Below are 18412 nucleotides of genomic sequence, written 5' to 3' on the forward strand. Positions count from 1 at the left end.
GGAGGTTTCCCTGAAACAAAGCACTGGAACACTTGAAGTGTGCAAACAAAGAGTTTATTAAGAACAGTAGCTCGCGTCACAAACTCACTTCACACCGCGGAACCTCATCTGCGTTCGCGCGCAAAAGCCCCCGTTATACATAGTGCCCCCAATAACGGTTCCCGCTTCTCTTAGGAAATAACCAATGACAATTATCCTTTGTCAACTTACACCCTACAGGCCGGCAGGAACCTTTCTTTACAAAACTCTCAAGGATTCGTTCTTGGTGTAAAACACCACGCTTTGAATGTTCAGTTCTACCCTGTTTCACCATGCATGGCCTTACCTGGATCACCAAGAAAAGACAAATGGATTTAGACTAGCATTGAAAATGTGATGTTGGACTTATGTTTGCATGCACAGCTACATTTGATTTGGACATTTAGTGCGATATTTGAGGTATTACTTGAGTGTCACTTTTATTTTGGACACCTAGCTGGGATTATCGTCAATCTGCAGACACTTTTCGCGGATCAATACAGTACTTTCATACAAACACACACACACTGGCTGAAACCGCTCGTCCCAAGCGGGGTCACGGCGAACCGGAGCCTAACCCGGCACACAGGGCGCAAGGCTGGAGGGGACGGGGACGCACCCATGATGGGACGCCAGTCCATCGCAAGGCACCCTAAGCGGAACGTCAACCCCAGATCGACCAGCAGAGAGCAGGATCCGTCAAGGTACTCAGTTTAATATTTTTTTTTGCGTTTGTATTGCTTTCACATGTCAGGAGTATTTGTTACATACATTTTTAATGTACATAATATTCATTTAGACTGAATTAAACTGTGTAAAACAAAAACAGATCATCAGGGCGAAACACATATCATGTAATTTAGCTGAGTGCTGCATTCACATACTGTAAGTCATCTTTGGAATAAGGATACTTAGTGATACTTTCATTTATCTTACACTTTTCTCCAAAGCAGCTTACAGTGTAAAGCTACTTACAGTTATTCATCCATTTATGCAGCTTGGTAATATTTACTGGAGCAATTTAAGGTAAGTACTTGCGACTACGACAGTAGGTGAGACTCAAGCCTGCAACTTTCAGATCCAAAGGCAGCAAGCTCTAACCATTATACTTCCAGATGCCCCTACCCCTAAATAGGCATATAAAGTTCAGGTATATGTAGAAGAAAAAGGTATATTGGTATAATGTGCCTTTGGATCACAAGTCGGAAGCCTTCATTTTTTGAAGAGCAATCTTAAGACGTGAGTTATGAGTCCTTTCTTGAAAAGTAGAAGGGAGTCTTTGGGCTTGATAGAAGTACTTCCCACTAAGTTGACGAGGTTGGAAAGAGGTGTCGTCTGACTTCTGGCACATCTTACAGGTGTGTTCTTCACTCAGCTGTAGTCCAATGTATTAGTCTGTAGCACAGCTAGGCAGTATACCTGCTTTTATTGTCTGCACAGTTGTGCAATATTTCTGATTGTTTTATACGCAGGTCTGCAGGCAGGAGACAACACTCTAAACACACTTTGTGCCCTGAGAGCAGCTCAGACACTTGTGCAGGCTAAATTCAGTAATGTAGGGGAATCCAGGGCACATGCTTTAGTCCTCTCTGATTAGGTGAAATACATGACCACACCGGGGATGCACCAAGATACCTGTGCAGAATCCTTCCACAGATCCTTCTTTGCTGACTGGGTGGAGGTAATACAACCAATCAAGTATCTGCCACTAACCTACATCTCTGTAATGTGCTTTGTTTCCCATGCCAGGGCATAACTGCCAAGTCACATAATGGTCATTTACAAGACTGATGTGCTACATAATTTCAAGACCTGTTGGGTTTTCCTGCAGGTACTGGAGTTTGCACAGGACCGCTATAGGTGAAGGATGAACACAGAGTATGCCGATAGCAAGCTGAATGCAGTTGGATGCCCCCCATGGCTATACCCTTTGTGCTGCTCCTGCTACTGCCAGCAAGAATGAGGCTGTAAGCTGGGTGGGCATAAAACTTATATTGTTCAATATGATCCCTCAGATTTCTGTTTCATACACTAAAAGTTAAGAAAAAGAAATCTAAGTCCCACAAGGCAGACGTTCATATAGTTTATATATATATTTTTATGTGCTTTCATAACATAGCAAATTCAGGTAGTTAGCAGAATGTTAAAGGTGATAGCACTAATGAAATAGATCCCAGAGTGGTATACTGAACAGTGTTACAGAGACCACATATATACTCACCGGCCGCTTTATTAGGTACACACTGTTCAACTGCTCATTAACACAAATATCTAATCAGCTAATCACATGGCAACATCTCAATGCATTTAGTCATGTAGACAAGACGATCTGCTGAAGTTCAAACTGAGCATCAGACTGGGGACGAAAGGTGATTTAAGTGACTTTGAACGTGGCATGGTTGTTGGTGCCAGACGGAATGGTCTGAGTATTTCAGAAACTGCTGATCTACTGGGATTTTCACGCACAACCATCTCTAGGGTTCACAGAGAATGGTCAGAAAAAAAGAAAATATCCAGTGAGCGGCAGTTCTGTGGGCAAAAATGCCTTGCTGATGCCAGAGGTCAGAGGAGAATGGCCAGACTGGTTTGAGCTGATAGAAAGGCAACAGTAACTCAAATAACCACTCGTTACAACCGAGGTATGCAGAAGAGCATCTCTGTATACACAACACGTCGAACTTTGAAGCAGATGGGCTACAGCAGCAGAAGACTACACCAGGTGCCACTCCTGTCAGCTAAGGACAGGAAACTGAGGCTATTGCACGGGCTCGCCAAAACTGGACAATAGAAGATTGGAAAAATGTTGCCTGGTCTGGTGAGTCTTGATTTCTGCTGCGACATTCAGATGGTAGGGTCAGAATTTGGAGTAAACAACATGAAAGCATGGCTCCATCAATGGTTGTATCAACAGTTCAGGCTGGTGGTGGTAGTGTAATGGTGTGGGGGATATTTTCTTGGCACACTTTGGGCCCCTTAGTACCAATTGAGCATCATTTAAATGCCACAGCCTACCTGAGTATTGTTGCTGACCATGTCTGTCCATCCCTTTATGACCACAGTGTACCCATCTTCTGATGGCTACTTCCAACTGGATAACGCGCCATGTCACAAAGCTCAAATCATCTCAAACTTGTTTCTTGAACATGATAATGAGTTCACTATACTCAAATGGCCTCCAAAGTCACCAGATCTCAATCCAATAGAGCACCTTTGGAATGTGGTGGAACGGGAGACTTGCATCATGGATGTGCAGCTGACAAATCTGCAGCAATTGCGTGATGCTGTGATGTCAGTATGGACCAAAATCTCTGAGGAATGTTTCCAGCACTTTATTGAATCTATGCCACAAAGGATTAAGGCAGTTCTGAAGGCAAAAGGGGTCCAACCCGGTACTAGCAAGGTGTACCTAATAAAGTGGCCAGTGAGTGTCTACTCCTGGGATCCCAGTAAGGTTAAAGTTGTAAGATTGTATACCCAAAGATGACGTAGTTACTACATGTTCTTAAGTTCAATTTAAAATTACACATGGCCTACCTCTGGATCATACCAGCAGGCTGAGGCTGTCCCAGAAGAAAACACAAGTTACAGTGAAATGTTCACTATGCATTTGTAAGTTGTCTCTTCAAAATATATTATGATTTTTGTAGTTTTACATTTATTCATTTAGCAGACACTCTCCAAAGTGATGTGTATCTCAGAGTAAAACATATAAAGAATACATTACATCAATAGAGGGGGAGATTGGGATGCAGACATGTCATTCTAGAGTACAGTCAATTTGTTACATTCCACCATATGAACCAGAATACATTACACGAGTAGCTGCATAAAGGCTCTTCCTCAGTGTGTGTTCCTTACTGTGTATTCCTTGCTGTGTGTTCCTTTGTGTGTATTGTGTATTTCTCAGTGTGTGTTGAGAGTAACGCTGCTGTCTCACAGTGCCTGGGTGGTGTGAGAGAACATGGGTTCGATCCCTGCTCAGTCTGTGTGGAGTTTGCATGTTCTCCCTGTGTCTGCGTGGGTTTCCTCTGGGTGCTCTGGTTTCCTCCCACAGTCCAAATACATGCTGTTTAGGTTCCCCCATAGTGTGTGTGAGTGACAGAGAGAGTGTGTTACACTGATGTATGGATGAGTGACCCAGTGTAAGTAGTGTATCTAGCAGTTTAAGTCACCTTGGTGAATAATGTGTGTGGGGTGATAACACTACATAGAGTTCATTGGAAGTCGCTTTGGAGAAAAGCATCTGGTAAATGAATGAATGTAATGTAAATGTGTTCCTCGGCGCTGTTCCTACACATTCAACTGATCCACACAATGATGTGCTTTAGTTGTGGATGAAATCTCTTAGAAACCCATGCCAGTTTCCCGTTATACTGACATCGATTCCCAATGTACCAATTGCGTATGAGGCAATTGGTATAGCAGGTGAAGACCCTAGAATCTAGTGAGGTCGTCAGTCAGTGCAGGATGAAGCTCAACACTAGTCCCTAGGCGTTCCGCACTAAACTCTTGATTCATCTCTCTGTGTAAAGAAATATTATTCCTTTATGACTTTCACTTGTCGACTGATATGTGATGTGCAATAAGATTTAGGAACCATGCCCCTTGTTTTTGTTGGATTCCAACAGTTTATTTCACAACCACTAAGCCATCTTGTCCAATGTCCACTTTGCAGGGGTTTGTGTGTTTTTCACCGTGTGGGAGAGCTCAGTCCAGCACACTGTTCAAGCTGGACTTTGACCACACAGCTCCCCAGAAACACTGAATTAATATTTTGATAATGGGGTCTAGCACTTGTACGGTCAAGATCTTCCACCTGTTCCTGCTTTCCCTTGTCTTCGAAAGTAGCTGTGGGATTCCTTCAGGTGAGTCTGACATCTTGGTCCTGGAGGAGGCCTAACTGCAGCAACAGAGGCCTTCGGGGGGATCGCAGAGTATAGAAACGGTACAAATGGCTCATTTCACAAAGCATTCTAATGGGATCTAACATGATATCTCTCTTCTTGTACCCTTCTGTGACATGTTTTACATCTTTTGCCGGATTGGCGGGACGCAAGTGCAGTATTTTTGGAAAAGTCAGAGGCAAACAGACTGCTTCTGCGCAGAGGGAAACGCGCCAACTCACTTTTTGAGGAGCTGAAGTTGGGTGATCTGGAGAGGGAGTGTTTGGAGGAGAAGTGCAGCTACGAGGAAGCACGGGAAATCTTCTCAATCCCTGAGAGCCTAGTAAGTCTAGTGTGAGGGGGAAGCATCTCAAGACAATTTATATTTCTTGAGAAAATTTTCCAGTTGTGAAAAACAACGCTGACAGCTGGTTGCCTTTCTGTCCATTTAGAAACACACACTTTCAGAGACCGTTACATGGTTCTGTTTGTTTCTCTTTTGTTACAGGATGAGTTCTGGGCTAATTATGCAGGTATGTTTCTGAGCCGGTTCCTTTTGATTCTGCTTATTAAATTGTGTAAAAATGATCAGTCTTTGAGCCTGGATGCTGCTGGAGGATTTTAACATTAGAACGCCAATCTGTGCCTATGCATTTCATGTTTATTCCAAAAATCCTAATTATGTGTGGGAATGGTAGTTTAATTTTTACCCAAGTTATAGAATAAATTGTTTACATCCAATCCGCATTGAAGGGTTATAATAAAATACCTACAATGTAATGAACAACAAAGATACATATATTAGATTTTTTGTGCAGAAAAAGGGCCCATACAAAGAACTGGATAAGATAGTCTGTGAGGAATGGACAAATTTTACAAATGCGGTAAATGTTTATTTGTGTGAATTCGTAACAGGTATAGTATTCCTGCCAAATGCGATACTAACTGTCTTGCATAAATGAACGAACATAATGGATTGGTTTTTGGTACTAGTCCTTGCAGTGCTTCTTTCTTTTTCCTAACTTGTGTCTCACATCAGAGGAGGATGCATGCAAATCTGGGCCTTGCCAGAATGGGGCAACGTGTACGGACCAGGTCAAGTCCTACACCTGTATTTGTCCCCCTGACTTCGTGGGACGAAACTGTGAGACTGGTATGTGAACTCAAATATTCAGTAGTATTTCTGGTCTGGGCTTAACTTCAGACGATAACTATACTTCTGGTTATTTTCAGATCTGCCTTTCTAAGTTGTCCAGGAGACGGAAAACAAAAGTTTAACCCCTTACACCTACCACTTACATTCTGGTGCTTGGGAACCACTTTATTGGTTTGGTGTGGAGTAGAAGATAGGATGGACTTACAGTATTAAGCTACTTACAGTTATTTACCCATTTATGCAGTTGGGTGATTTTACTGGAGCAATTTAGGGTATGTACTTTACTCATGGGTACTACAGCTGGAGAAGGGATTCAGAAACGTGACCTTTGGATACAAAAGCAGCAGCTCTAATCATTATGGTACCAGCTGTCCCATAACATCTCATACATGACTTTTATGGTGATATATTCCATTCATTAATAAAACACATATTTCAGTGGGAGGCAAAAACAGTTTTAAAAATTAGCAGTAAAACGTTGCCTTGCGAAGTCATCGTAGCAGCTCTGGAAACGGCCTGTGTTCGTTGCAGAGGTGAGGAGCTCGTTCGGCTGCCTGTACAAGAACGGCAACTGCGAACACTTCTGCACCAAGGTTCCAGGCTTTCAGCACCACTGCCACTGTGCCCCAGGCTACGCCTTGGGAAGTGACAACATCAGCTGCGTGCCACAAGGTTTCCGTTCGTCTGTTGCGCCCCACAGTCTGATATTTCTTATGGTGTTATGGAAACCAGGCTATGACTTGACAGCTGCTTGTGTTTCCATTTCACTGTGTTCCCTTACCGTGGACTGCTATGTAGTCTGTCACTGTCTGGACGTTTCCCTACTTCACTTTCCTGGGTCTCCCCTCCTCTCCTTCTCGTAGTTCCAATTCCCTGTGGAAAAGTGATGGAGAACTTCAACCCAAGGATAGTGAGGGGTTCCATGTGCCCCAAGGGGGAGTGTCCATGGCAGGTGGGTTCCTGGAGACCAGTACAATCTTGATATTAATGAATATACACGCAATTTCATATGCAGTACATTTATTAAAAGGAACCAAATAATTGACACCAACTGCAGCTGTTTTCAGTTTTTACTTTTTAATTTTATACTTGCCAGGAAATAGATAACTACAGTTAAAGACATCGAATTTTTTCAAAGACAAGCATGTTTACCCATGTCAGCTGCTAAATCAAAGGACCGTCTTTTTTCAAAATTATTAAATTGTACTAAGATGATGCCTTTGTCCGGGGAAACTTACAAGAATAGATACAATTCACGCTAAGGTACTTATCCACACAACAATGCTACCCACACACTCACACACTAAGAGTAATTTAGCATTACCAGTTCACCTGAACAACAGGACTTTGGACTATGGGAGGAAACCAGAGCACCTGAAGTAAAGCCACACAGCCATAGGGAGAGCATGCAAACTCCACGCAGACTGAGTTAGGGTTAAGGGTTAGGCCGAACTCACAGTCCGGGAGGTGTGGGGGCCTAGAGCTCACTGTTTCGCCACTGTGCCTCCTCAAAATGTCACCATGTTCTGAAAACCCCGTGACCTCAAAACGCACCCTTTTTACCCTGTCCTTTGCATCTTTGTCAAAGAGTCTTTTTCCTTATCTCAACGTAGTAATCCACAGCTGGATTATGTGCACCCTAGCTTTTTTGACCACTGGCATGCTGACAATGTTTTAATGTTTTAGAGTTCTCACATGGATTCATTTGGTGTGCCCCACTTCAGGCAATGCTGGAGTATAACAATAAATACATTTGTGGAGGAATCATCCTGGACACAGCCTGGATTCTCACTGCTGCTCACTGCATATGGCGTTTAGAAGCATCTCTGCTGAAGGTCACTGTGGGTGAGTTTTCCCAGGGCATTACAGATCAACGAAATGCCGGCGGAAAGAATCGGCTGTACCAGTTCCGCTTATTATAAAGTTTTAACAAAGACCGTTTGCTTCATGTGCGACGGCTTTCCAGGTGAACACATCCGTTCCATGGATGAGGGCACGGAGCAGATGAGGAAGGTAATGAAGGTGATAGTCCACCCACTCTACAACCACACCTCCCACGACAGTGACTTGGCACTCCTCCAACTCGCTAAGGAAGTGAAGCTGGACCGTTATGTGGTTCCGGTTTGCCTTCCACCGCGGACTGGGGACTTTGCAAGAGTGACACTGGCAGCCATCCGTACCTCTGTCGTGAGTGGCTGGGGCAGACTGTCCCAGTATGGCCCGGAGTCGAGCATCCTGCAGCGACTCGAGGTCCCACGGGTGTCTCTGCAAGAGTGCAAGGCCCAGACTAACCTCGCCCTCACCCACAACATGCTGTGCGCTGGCTTCTTGGAGGGTCAGCAGGATTCATGCCAGGGGGACAGTGGGGGTCCCTTAGTCACTCGCTATAAGAACACCTGGTTCCTCAGTGGCGTTGTGAGCTGGGGAAAAGGCTGTGCCCAGTCTGGCTTCTATGGCATCTACACTCGGGTTGCTAACTACCTTCAGTGGATCAACAGCACTATGGCTGCTGTGTAGTGAGATGCTGCTGAGATACTAGGGCACTCTTCCAAACTTGTGTTGGTGCCTTAGCCACAACAATCATGTTGTTAACTGGGAAATGTCCGGCTCTCTAACCAGCATAAGTAACCGGTAACTGTACCGGTAACACACCTTTCCAGGTAACTGATCGAACTCCTGCAGAGAGAGTTTGCAAAACCATTTAACCTTACATATACTTTCCTAAAGGACCTTAGACATCATCTTCACAGGATTAGTGACTTCACCCTTTACATGCACACAATTTGGATTCAGTTACACGTTCCTCTTTTTAGAGTTTATTGTTTATTTGCAATCACTGAAAGACTGTGCTTTGAACAACAGATTTATTATCCACGTAATTTATATGACTGCTAAAATAAAGAATTTGCCTTTTTAGCATTCATAGTTAACTAATTTCAATTTTCAATGCACAAAGACATGGTGATTGGTTAAGATACTGCAACTGTAGTCTGAAGGATTCAAGCTTATATCTTGAATGGTAGTTTACCTTACTGATACTACTAACTCATTCCCCATGTTCCCAATCCTAATAATTTTCAAATGACTCATGATGATTTCTATATTCTGCTAGTAATATGATTAGTCATACTTAATCACAGAGAAGAACATTATCAAATCTAAGTTTTTTTCAGTGGTAGTCAGTGTAGTGGCTAACAGTACTAACACAAAGCATGAACATTGTTGGTTCAAATCACAGGAGGAGCTCTGTTTGAACATGCTGACACTGTAGCAGGCAGGTCTGTTACTAGTTTGGTGAATGCGGGTGAATGGTGGTGCCTCTTTTAAAGGCCTGCAAATAATCCAGTAGTAATTAATTTTATTTAAAAAACAGGGGAGAGAAATAAACTTTCAGGGACCCAGAATTCCTGGTTACAGCCCTCGCCACAGGAATTACAATGGTTAGAGTCGATGCCTTGCACTCACTGGGCCCAGGTTTGAATCCCACCGCCTACTGCAGTACCCTTAAGCAAGGTATTTATGCTAATATGTTGCTCTAAGCCTTCCTCTGGTGTATAAATGGGTAATTCAGTGCAAGTAACTTATAATTTCATCCATCTGTTGTCAACAACCGCTTGTTCCGAGAGGGGTTGTGGCGAGCGGGAGCCTTACCTGGCAACACGGCGCAAGGCTAAAGGGGGAGGGGACACGCCCTAAATGGGATGCCAATCCGTTGCAATTCACCCCAAGCAGGGCTCGAACCCCAGATCTGCCACTCAGCGACACCGGCTAAACCCAACACACCCCCCTTTCCTTCAAACAAAAATGTCAATTCAACAAAGAAGAAATCTATTTTACACCTTTGTACATTAATACTTTGATTTACCATTTCTCAGTTTAGATCTATTTTTCTCAGCTGTAAAAAAGACACACACACACACACACACACACACACTTTCTGAACTGCTTGTCCCATACGGGGTCGCAGGGAACCGGAGCCTACCCGGCAACACAGGGCGTAAGGCCAGAGGGGGAGGGGACACACCCAGGACAGGACGCCAGTCCGTCGCAAGGCACCCCAAGCAGGACTCGAACCCCAGACCTGCTGGAGAGCAGGACCCGGTCCAACCCACTGCACCACTGCACCCCCTACATAAAAAAGACACAGAAAACAAAATTAATGGAGTTGACAGCAAAGTAGCTAAACAATTAGATAACTTAAAATTTTTTCGTAGGTTATCAGCATTCATCTATCCTGCATTTTATGCACCTACTCAAGCAATGAACATCGGTGCATCAAGTGGAAAGTAATAAACTAGGTTTACTTAAGAATCACATCTGCAGCCATGTCTCTTTTTCTTAATGTAATGCACAAATTGTATTTTTGCTGAGATGTACATCGCTTTGGAGAAAAGTGTCTGCTAAATGAATAAATGTAAATGTAAACTTGAATTTGTTCCTTTGTTCACTAGCACATTTTCCTGCACGCTTAATAAAATACTGCTTCGCTGTTTGTTGACATGATTTGAGACCCCTCGCAGACAAGAGTATTTACAGAACTAAAGTCCACCAACAGGGACTGTGTTGAGTATATGATGTGTGTTTAATAATTACAATCTGGTTTTCCACTGGATCATCTAGTCCTGTCCAGAGAACAGTTGCATTTCCAATAAGCACATCAAGAGTGATGGGGGAGGGGAGGGCAACTGGGTAGTGCTGGTGCCTTGCGGCCCCTCACTCATGTGTCTAGGCAAGGGTTCAAAGCAAAGATCGTGTTTCAGTTTTAAAGAAGTTTTGACAGAGGTGGAAACCTTGCCAACCAACCAACCAATTTCAATAACCACATGTCCCCACAAGTGGGGTTGCGGTGAGCCAGGGCCTATCCCGGAGACATTGGGCGCAAGGTTGAGGAAGTCGGGGACACACCCTGGACAGGACACCAGCCCATTGCAGGACCACAACTAGGTACCCAGGCACACAGCCAAGCGAACTGAGGTGGAGATCGAACTGCCAATCTCCGAAGCCAAAGACAGCCGCTGCAACCACCCTCCGAAACAACAACAACTTTAAATAAATTATTAATGTAAATTGTATTTACCAATTTATTTTCAATAGAATATGTAAAATGCTGGAATAATCCCATGTGCATGCTAATTAAAACCTATGAATTCATAGTAATTCTTGATTTAAAAAGAAATATTTTTTGATATTTTCACAATCATTTATTTAAAACCAATATATCAAATGCTTTGGACAGCTAGAGGGGAAGATTGGTCAGTGGAGTTGAGGAGACAAGTCAGCATTCACTGTCTATGCCTCCCGTAACCACAGAAAGGCGGGCTGCTGAGTGAACTTGTGACATCAACTGTGACATCTAAGCTCCACCCTAACCATCAGGCCTGTCCCTGTCTTGTGGCTCTAAATTGCATGTGATGGACTGGTGTCCTGTCTTTTATCCTGTGCTTCCGGGATAATTCTGCACTGCTGTGAACCTGCCTTAGAACGAGTGGTTATCGATAATGGACGGAGAGACAGCAAGAGTGCTTCATGTATGCACACACTTGAAGACGGTATCTCTCACATACAGATTAATTCAGTTTTTCTATTATTAATGTTTTGCTAAAAAGACAAAGGTGATCAAGCTATTATGGACATGTTTATTGATAACAAGAAAAGCATCATGAACGTTAATTTCCCTGTGGGTGTTCATATTAGAACACAGTACTCCTAAGAAGAAAACTTTCCTGTAGCTCTGAGTAATTGTTTTTGTTTTTGGAGTTTCAGTTCTGCCTATACAATTCTTTAACTTTTTTCCTTTATTTTATTTGAGCCCTTGACGAAACCACAGAAAAACAAAGAAAGCACCAAAAACAAATGAAAGTGAGAATGTGCACAAGGAGCGGAGTGTGGTGTTTAATGTCAACCCAAGCTGAGAAGTCTAATGTGCCTTCCACATATTATTGTGAATATTTTTTTATTCTGGAAAATTCATTAATTTGTTTGTTCATGTATAATGTCCATGAGTAATATTACTGTTTATAGAAGATTAAATTAATAGGTGGAAGAACATTTTCAATAAAAATTACAAACATATCTGCCCTGGTTTTTTTACAGTGATGTTGCAGATCAAATTATGAGTATAGTACAGTTTTCCACTGTAATGTGGGTGTCTGTAGTGTGACTGCCCTTTAGCCAACTGGCTAGTGAATTTATTTTACAAAGTACAAATATCACAGTTCATTAGCTTCACCTCTGATCATAGGAAATCTATTATTTCGCAGATGTCCAAAATAAATGATACTCTCCAACATATTATCTAGCACACCGAAATCAGAGCTTTTGGTGGTTAACTTTCAGCTAAATATCTGGCTGTGAGCAGTACATGAATGACTCAAAAAAAGTAGAAACAGTCCATTTCTGTAGCTCTATTTAATCCCAAGAGTCTATGTGTCACCTTCTGAAAGACCTTTTCCTACAAAAGAATTTTCACCGGCTTCTCAGTTTATGTGTACAGCTGGGACCAAAGTCTGTTCATAATTTGTTTTGATTGTACCTCCGAAGTCACATTTCCTTACTACTATGTCAAAATAAGCAAAATCTTATAATACAGACATCCCTTGATTGATTTATGGTTTAGGCTCTGCAAAAATCTTGGATACAGCTATTATAAATTAAACATTCCTTGTAATACTATTAGATGTTTTTATTAACTTTTATCAAGCTACACTAAAATTAAAACTAATGTAAAATGACAGTATGTGTAATCATGTAGTCTCCTCAAACTCCTGCTCAATCCCGTGTCGAAGACACTGAGGTGTTGGATGATGGCGAACCCAAGCGTGGTGCTTTTACCTTCTGTGATATTTGGTGATGAGGACATGAGGACGGAAACTGGAAGACAAAGAAAAGTGGCTACACAACAAACACACTGGAAGAGCACATCTTCAGGAGCTGGATGAGCTGGAGTGCACAAATTATGATTTTGCAGGGACTGCCTAAGCTGGTTCCCCTTTTAAAGTATTTCTTGATTGCTTGATGCAAAACCAGGGAGGGGGAACAGAAGAGATTCCACACAGGACAAACGGAGGTCTCTTGTGGCACAAATCCTGATGTCCACGACATCCAGATAGTTGAAGATTTATTTCACTGGCATGTGCATCATCAAACATTTTGTTAGTAGTCATCAGCACTAAGGAGCTCCAAATGCACTGCAAGTGATGTGGAGCCGAAATAAGGTTGCTCCACACTTGGGATTCTATTTGGGTGCATTTTACTGCCAACTATAGGCAGGTCATATAAATACAGTTTATTTACCAAAGAGTAGAGGCCGACTATAAAAATAGCAGAAATGATGATCATTGGATGTAGGGACAAGTGATGTATGACCCAATATGTATACATAGCAACAAAATGATTGGTTTTTATGTAAGTACAAAAATCACCTAAGCAACCGGTTTTGTGTACATAGTAACACATACAAAGAAATCAACACTCAAATTCGGACACTTGTGAGGAAGGACATTGTAGCAATAGACATCTTTTAGTAAACTGATTGGTTTTTGTGCTGTTCCTTAGAGCCTTAAATGTCAGCTATCATGCGGCCGTTAGTTTGCACCACTGGCATAACAGTTGCTACAGATGGCACAATTTATTTGTATGGAAAACTGCAAGGTAATAAGAACTCAAAAGAAAGTAATTTTGCATATCTGTCTGCAGTGTACTGTAAATATGTATCCTTCATTATGCTATAGTAAATGTCTTGATAACCCTGCCTTGTCAAAATATATTTTCACTGGCTTCAGTCAAGTAATGAATTTTCAACTAGATTAATGTCTTTATTTTTAAATTAAATTCTCTTATTTATTTCATAAAATGTCTCTCTAGTGGAGACAACGTGACCTGTGTTTACATGTCCAGCATAGAGATGTCAGTAAAATACACATTATATGAGTGCAGGATCACTTTAATTCATTTTAACTCCACAGTGTATGTTCATGAGTGTTGGTGATCAATAACAAAATGACAAATGTAAAACACGTTCAGGGGGATGAATCTGTTAACAATCAGCATTGAATACTTTTATCCATTACCTAATACCTTTATTTATTGTGGCTATATCAACATTTTTGCAGCCTACAAAAAAGTAAAGGTAACTGAATTGTCAAGATTATTGATCGCGGATTAGGGGTAAATATGGCTTTGGAGTTACAAGCAAAACTAATTATCAACAGATTTCTAGCCTCAATTTTACTGTGTACTTTTATCATAAATGAGTTATAAATGGAAACCTAAAAGTTTCTTGCTTTTGTTTTCTGCCTCATAATGAATAGGTACACACTGCAAATCTTACAAATGTAACACCCCCTTCTCCATAACCTTTTTTCAGAAACCCCAAATACAATCCCAGAAGACCAAGATAACTGTGATCATGTTGATCCGGTAAGATTATACTGTAAATAAATTAAGGCTCCATGAAAGTATGAGAAAAACTACATTGGCTCCTAATGCTACAACTATTAGCTGGATTATGATGGATTATGGATTATTCACCGAAGCATTTTTTGGCAAATTGGCAAGGTTCGACCCAAGGCTCCTTGTATACTGTAACACAATTGCCTCATCTGTTTAACATCACCTGTTTCAAATCACCTTCTATTTCATCTTTTCTTGTCATTATTAGTCCTGAATTACCCCGTCCCTCCTTTTCTGGAACACGTTGCATGCATAAATTTCAAAATAAACATACATCTTCAAAAAACAATGCAACTGATTAGTTAAAACATGAAATACTTTGTCTTTACCCTTTTTGTTTGAATACAAGCCAAAGTAACTTTAGAAATCACTCCTTTTTGTTTTTATTAGCATTTTCCATACTGTCTAAACTTTTCTGGAATTGCCGTTGTAGGAGTCATATGATATTTTGTATTATTGCTATATCCAAGTTTTTTACAAAACTTGATTATAATTTACTTATGTTGTCTTGGAGTTATGAACAAAATGAATTTCAACAGATTTTGGTGTAAGTTGAGCAGCAAGTCTATAGAAAGTCTCTTACATGACATGAATAAAGAAGAATCTTAACTCCATTTAGGTGAACCAGATTATGATGTCATGAATATTTTTAAGAATTATAGAATTACTGTCTGGGTGTACATCAAGATAAGACTTAATACAAAAAATTAAAAAAAATAGTTTTCTGTCAAGTTCAGGCATTGTGAATATATCTGACTTGGAATGTTATTAGACTTCTGAAATAAATTTAGTGATTTTTTTATAATGGTGTAGCCCATTCTGTGGTTGACTGGCCACATAAATGACCAGGAAAAAAAAAATAGTAGTTGCCCACCCCTGATGTAAACTAAGTGCTGCTCATATATCACAAATTTGCAGGATAAAAGTGTTTTATAGCAAGACACTATCACAAATAAGGAGCAATATTTATTTGAAATAACAAAGCAGCGGGGGCACATATAGCAGGGAATACCTATACTAAATTATATCTTGAGCTGTTGTTTATTTGGTTTTGTCATTCGAGGCTCCCAAATGTGACACGGAGACTGCCCAGGACCATGCCTCAGAGCGTTCCCTGGTGCCTGTCCGCGACTGTGCCGTGAAGCTTGCCCCGGAGACTTTGCAGGAGCCTATCCTGGAGCTCATCCCAGACTATGGCATAGAACCAACTCTGTTCTATGCCTTGGACCCCACCCCCAATTGCTACCCCAGCCAGACCTTGGAATGCATCCTCAGCTGGGCACCAGGCTGTGGTCTCTATTGGTCCCAGGAATACACACCCAGTGAAGTCCCTAACTGGGCTCCTGGTTTGGTCCCAGGCTGGTCCTCAGAAGGCATCTCTGGCTGCGATCCAGGTTGGGCTTCAGAGTGCATCTATGTCTATGCCCCTCGTATGGCCCCCAACTGTGCCTCACAGTGTATCCCAGACTGGGCTCTGGAATGGACTCCCGACTGGACCCCAGAATGCATTCCAGGTGCGGTCCCTATCTGTGCCTCTGTTTTGACCCAAGGCTGGGCCCCTGATGATGTTCCTGACAGTGTTCCCAGTGTGGCCACCATCTTTGCCCCTGGTTTTGCTCCTGACTGGGCCCCAGAATTTGACTCCTATTGGTCCATAGAGCAGCTCCCAAGTGTGGTCCCTGGTGTGGCTGCAGACTGGCCCCCAGAGTACAGCTTTGACTGCTCCCCCGGTGTGGCCTCTGACTGTGCCCTTGGTTACATTCCAAACTGGTCCTTGGAGTGTGCCCCTGCTTTAGCCCCAAGTTTTGCCTTGGACTGCACCCCTGTATGTGTCCCTGATTTAGCCCCTGGCTGCCTTCTACAATTTGTACCAAGCTGGTCCCCAGAATGCATTCCTGACTGGGCTCTAGAGTGTGCCCCCAACTGTTTGCCCATCCTGACCCATGACTGGGCCCCAGAATGTGTACCAGACGTAGTTCCTAAGTATGTCCCTGGTGTGACTCCAGGCTGGGTCCAGGAACACATCCATGACTGTGAGCCCAGTGTGACCCCTAACTGTGGCCATGGTATAATCCCAAACTGGGCTTCAGACAGCATGCCCTGTTGGGGCCCTGACTGCACACCACTGACTGTGTGGCCTCAGAGTGTTCCCCTGTTTCTTTAGTTTGTAGAGTGTGCCCCAGACTTGGCCCCCAACAGTGTGCTTCACATGTGCATTTATTTGTCTGAGATAACAACGTTACATGTGTATAGTACGCTATTTACATTTATTTATCCATTTATACAACTAAAATGGCACTAACTGCTACTCTACTACTTGCTATATATTAGATATCTTTTATTTATCTTAACAGTGCACAACAGTACATTTGTATGTCTGATGGCTTTATTGTACGTTATGCAAAAAAATCACAAGGAACAACTTGCACAATTTTGAATGTACGCTACATACCTGTGTGAAGATTTTTAAGTCTGTATTATAAGGTTTGCGATGTTTGTTACATATTTACATGTTTTCTTTGAGAATAGTGAAATGTTTTCAATGTCCAGAGTTTAAGAATGTAGAATTTTCACTGAAGTACAAATGTCATGTTAAAATTCAAGACTGAAAGTGACTTAGAGTGTTGTATATAACAGCAGTTTGCAGCAAATTATTGCTTAGCATCATAGTATGATGGCACTACTACTATGACATTTTTGACAGACCAACTGTTTTTTTTTTACTGTTCCTTAGAGCCCTTAATGTCAACTTTCATGTACCCATTAGTTTGCACCACTGACATAACAGTTTCTACAGCTGGCACAATTTATTTTTATGAAAAACCATAAGGTAATAAGAACTCAAAAGTCTGCCTGCAGTGTAGTGTGAATATGTATCTTATTTAATCCATCCAATTTCAATAACTGCTTAGTAAACAAAATTCCTTGTAACCCATTATTTAATGTTTAGCTTTAACCAAATGTTTAATATATATTTACACAAAGAGCTATGCAGGGATCAAAATTGCTCTCTGTTGCTTCCAAATGAAGTGAAAAACTTTTTTTTAACTTGGATTCATGTTGGCTTGAACTGATTAGATTATCTAATAATAGTTATACAGATTTGTCAAAATTATAAACTATGTTTTGTTTATGCTGTGACACCAAGATTTATATCAGAGTCACATATTTATATATAGCTTTTGAAATCATTGTAATGGTTATCATATAAAGAAATCTGTTTACAATTTGCCTTGTTGCTCATTCTGGGACAGAGGTGACCACACAGGCAAGACAAACACTACTGATAGCAGGGTTTTGCCAAATGAAATCAGTTTTTTTAAAACTAGAATACAGACAACTAAACATGGCCCCTTCAAGGCAAAATAAAAACTCAGCTTTGAAAAATATAAAGAACAAGGGACAGACGGACGGACGGACGGACGGACGGACGGACGGGCATTCATTCATTCATTCATTCATTCATTCATTCCAACCAAGAGGACACTGCACTCCTCAGCCTTTTCTCCCCCCTAGACCTCTTTTTTTTCAGGTTTTCGGTCCAGCTTGATTATGCTGTTAACAGTCCACAGCTGGTCTTCATTAAAATGAATTAGCCTGGAGGTGGACGTATGAACCTGTCTATTAGGTCCATCATACCGCACATCCATCACTCTCCAGCCCACTGCCTGTTGCTGATCACATATAAAGGTGAGTTCAGGAAAATGAGCAAAACCAAACATCAGATGCTAGCTTCAATCATGGAAAGGTTGTACAGGCATTTGTTCTATGAAATTTTGGCAAAGCAGGCTAAGTATATTCATACAATTTCTTAAATTTTGGGACAGGTCCCTCATAGCAGGAAAGAATATTTAAATCCCTCCATAATGATTCCACAGTATTCTCTGGTCTCATCACCTCTTCT

At 41.7% G+C, this 18412-nt stretch overlaps 1 protein-coding gene across 1 annotated transcript; it reads left to right on the forward strand.

Moving 5' to 3' along the window:
* The first annotated feature begins 4725 nt into the window (after nucleotides 1-4725).
* Nucleotides 4726-9723, forward strand: f7l (coagulation factor VII, like). The gene is made up of 8 exons (XM_018757923.2): nucleotides 4726-4883; nucleotides 5081-5244; nucleotides 5410-5434; nucleotides 5941-6054; nucleotides 6589-6729; nucleotides 6921-7009; nucleotides 7782-7902; nucleotides 8024-9723. The coding sequence occupies exons 1-8, from the start codon at nucleotides 4799-4801 to the stop codon at nucleotides 8572-8574; spliced, it is 1290 nt and encodes a 429-aa protein (XP_018613439.1). The 5' UTR covers nucleotides 4726-4798; the 3' UTR covers nucleotides 8575-9723.
* The last annotated feature ends 8689 nt before the right edge of the window (nucleotides 9724-18412 follow it).

Source organism: Scleropages formosus, chromosome 12, assembly GCF_900964775.1.
Source record: "Scleropages formosus chromosome 12, fSclFor1.1, whole genome shotgun sequence".
NCBI lineage: Eukaryota > Metazoa > Chordata > Actinopteri > Osteoglossiformes > Osteoglossidae > Scleropages > Scleropages formosus.

Excerpts from the sequence above, each read along its gene's own strand:
- f7l (XM_018757923.2), top strand. The coding sequence starts at position 4,799 with ATGGGGTCTAGCACTTGTACGGTCAAGATCTTCCACCTGTTCCTGCTT. Across the intron at positions 5,435-5,940 it reads GTTCTGGGCTAATTATGCAG|AGGAGGATGCATGCAAATCT; the intron begins GTATGTTTCTGA and ends GTCTCACATCAG. Across the intron at positions 7,010-7,781 it reads AGGGGGAGTGTCCATGGCAG|GCAATGCTGGAGTATAACAA; the intron begins GTGGGTTCCTGG and ends GCCCCACTTCAG.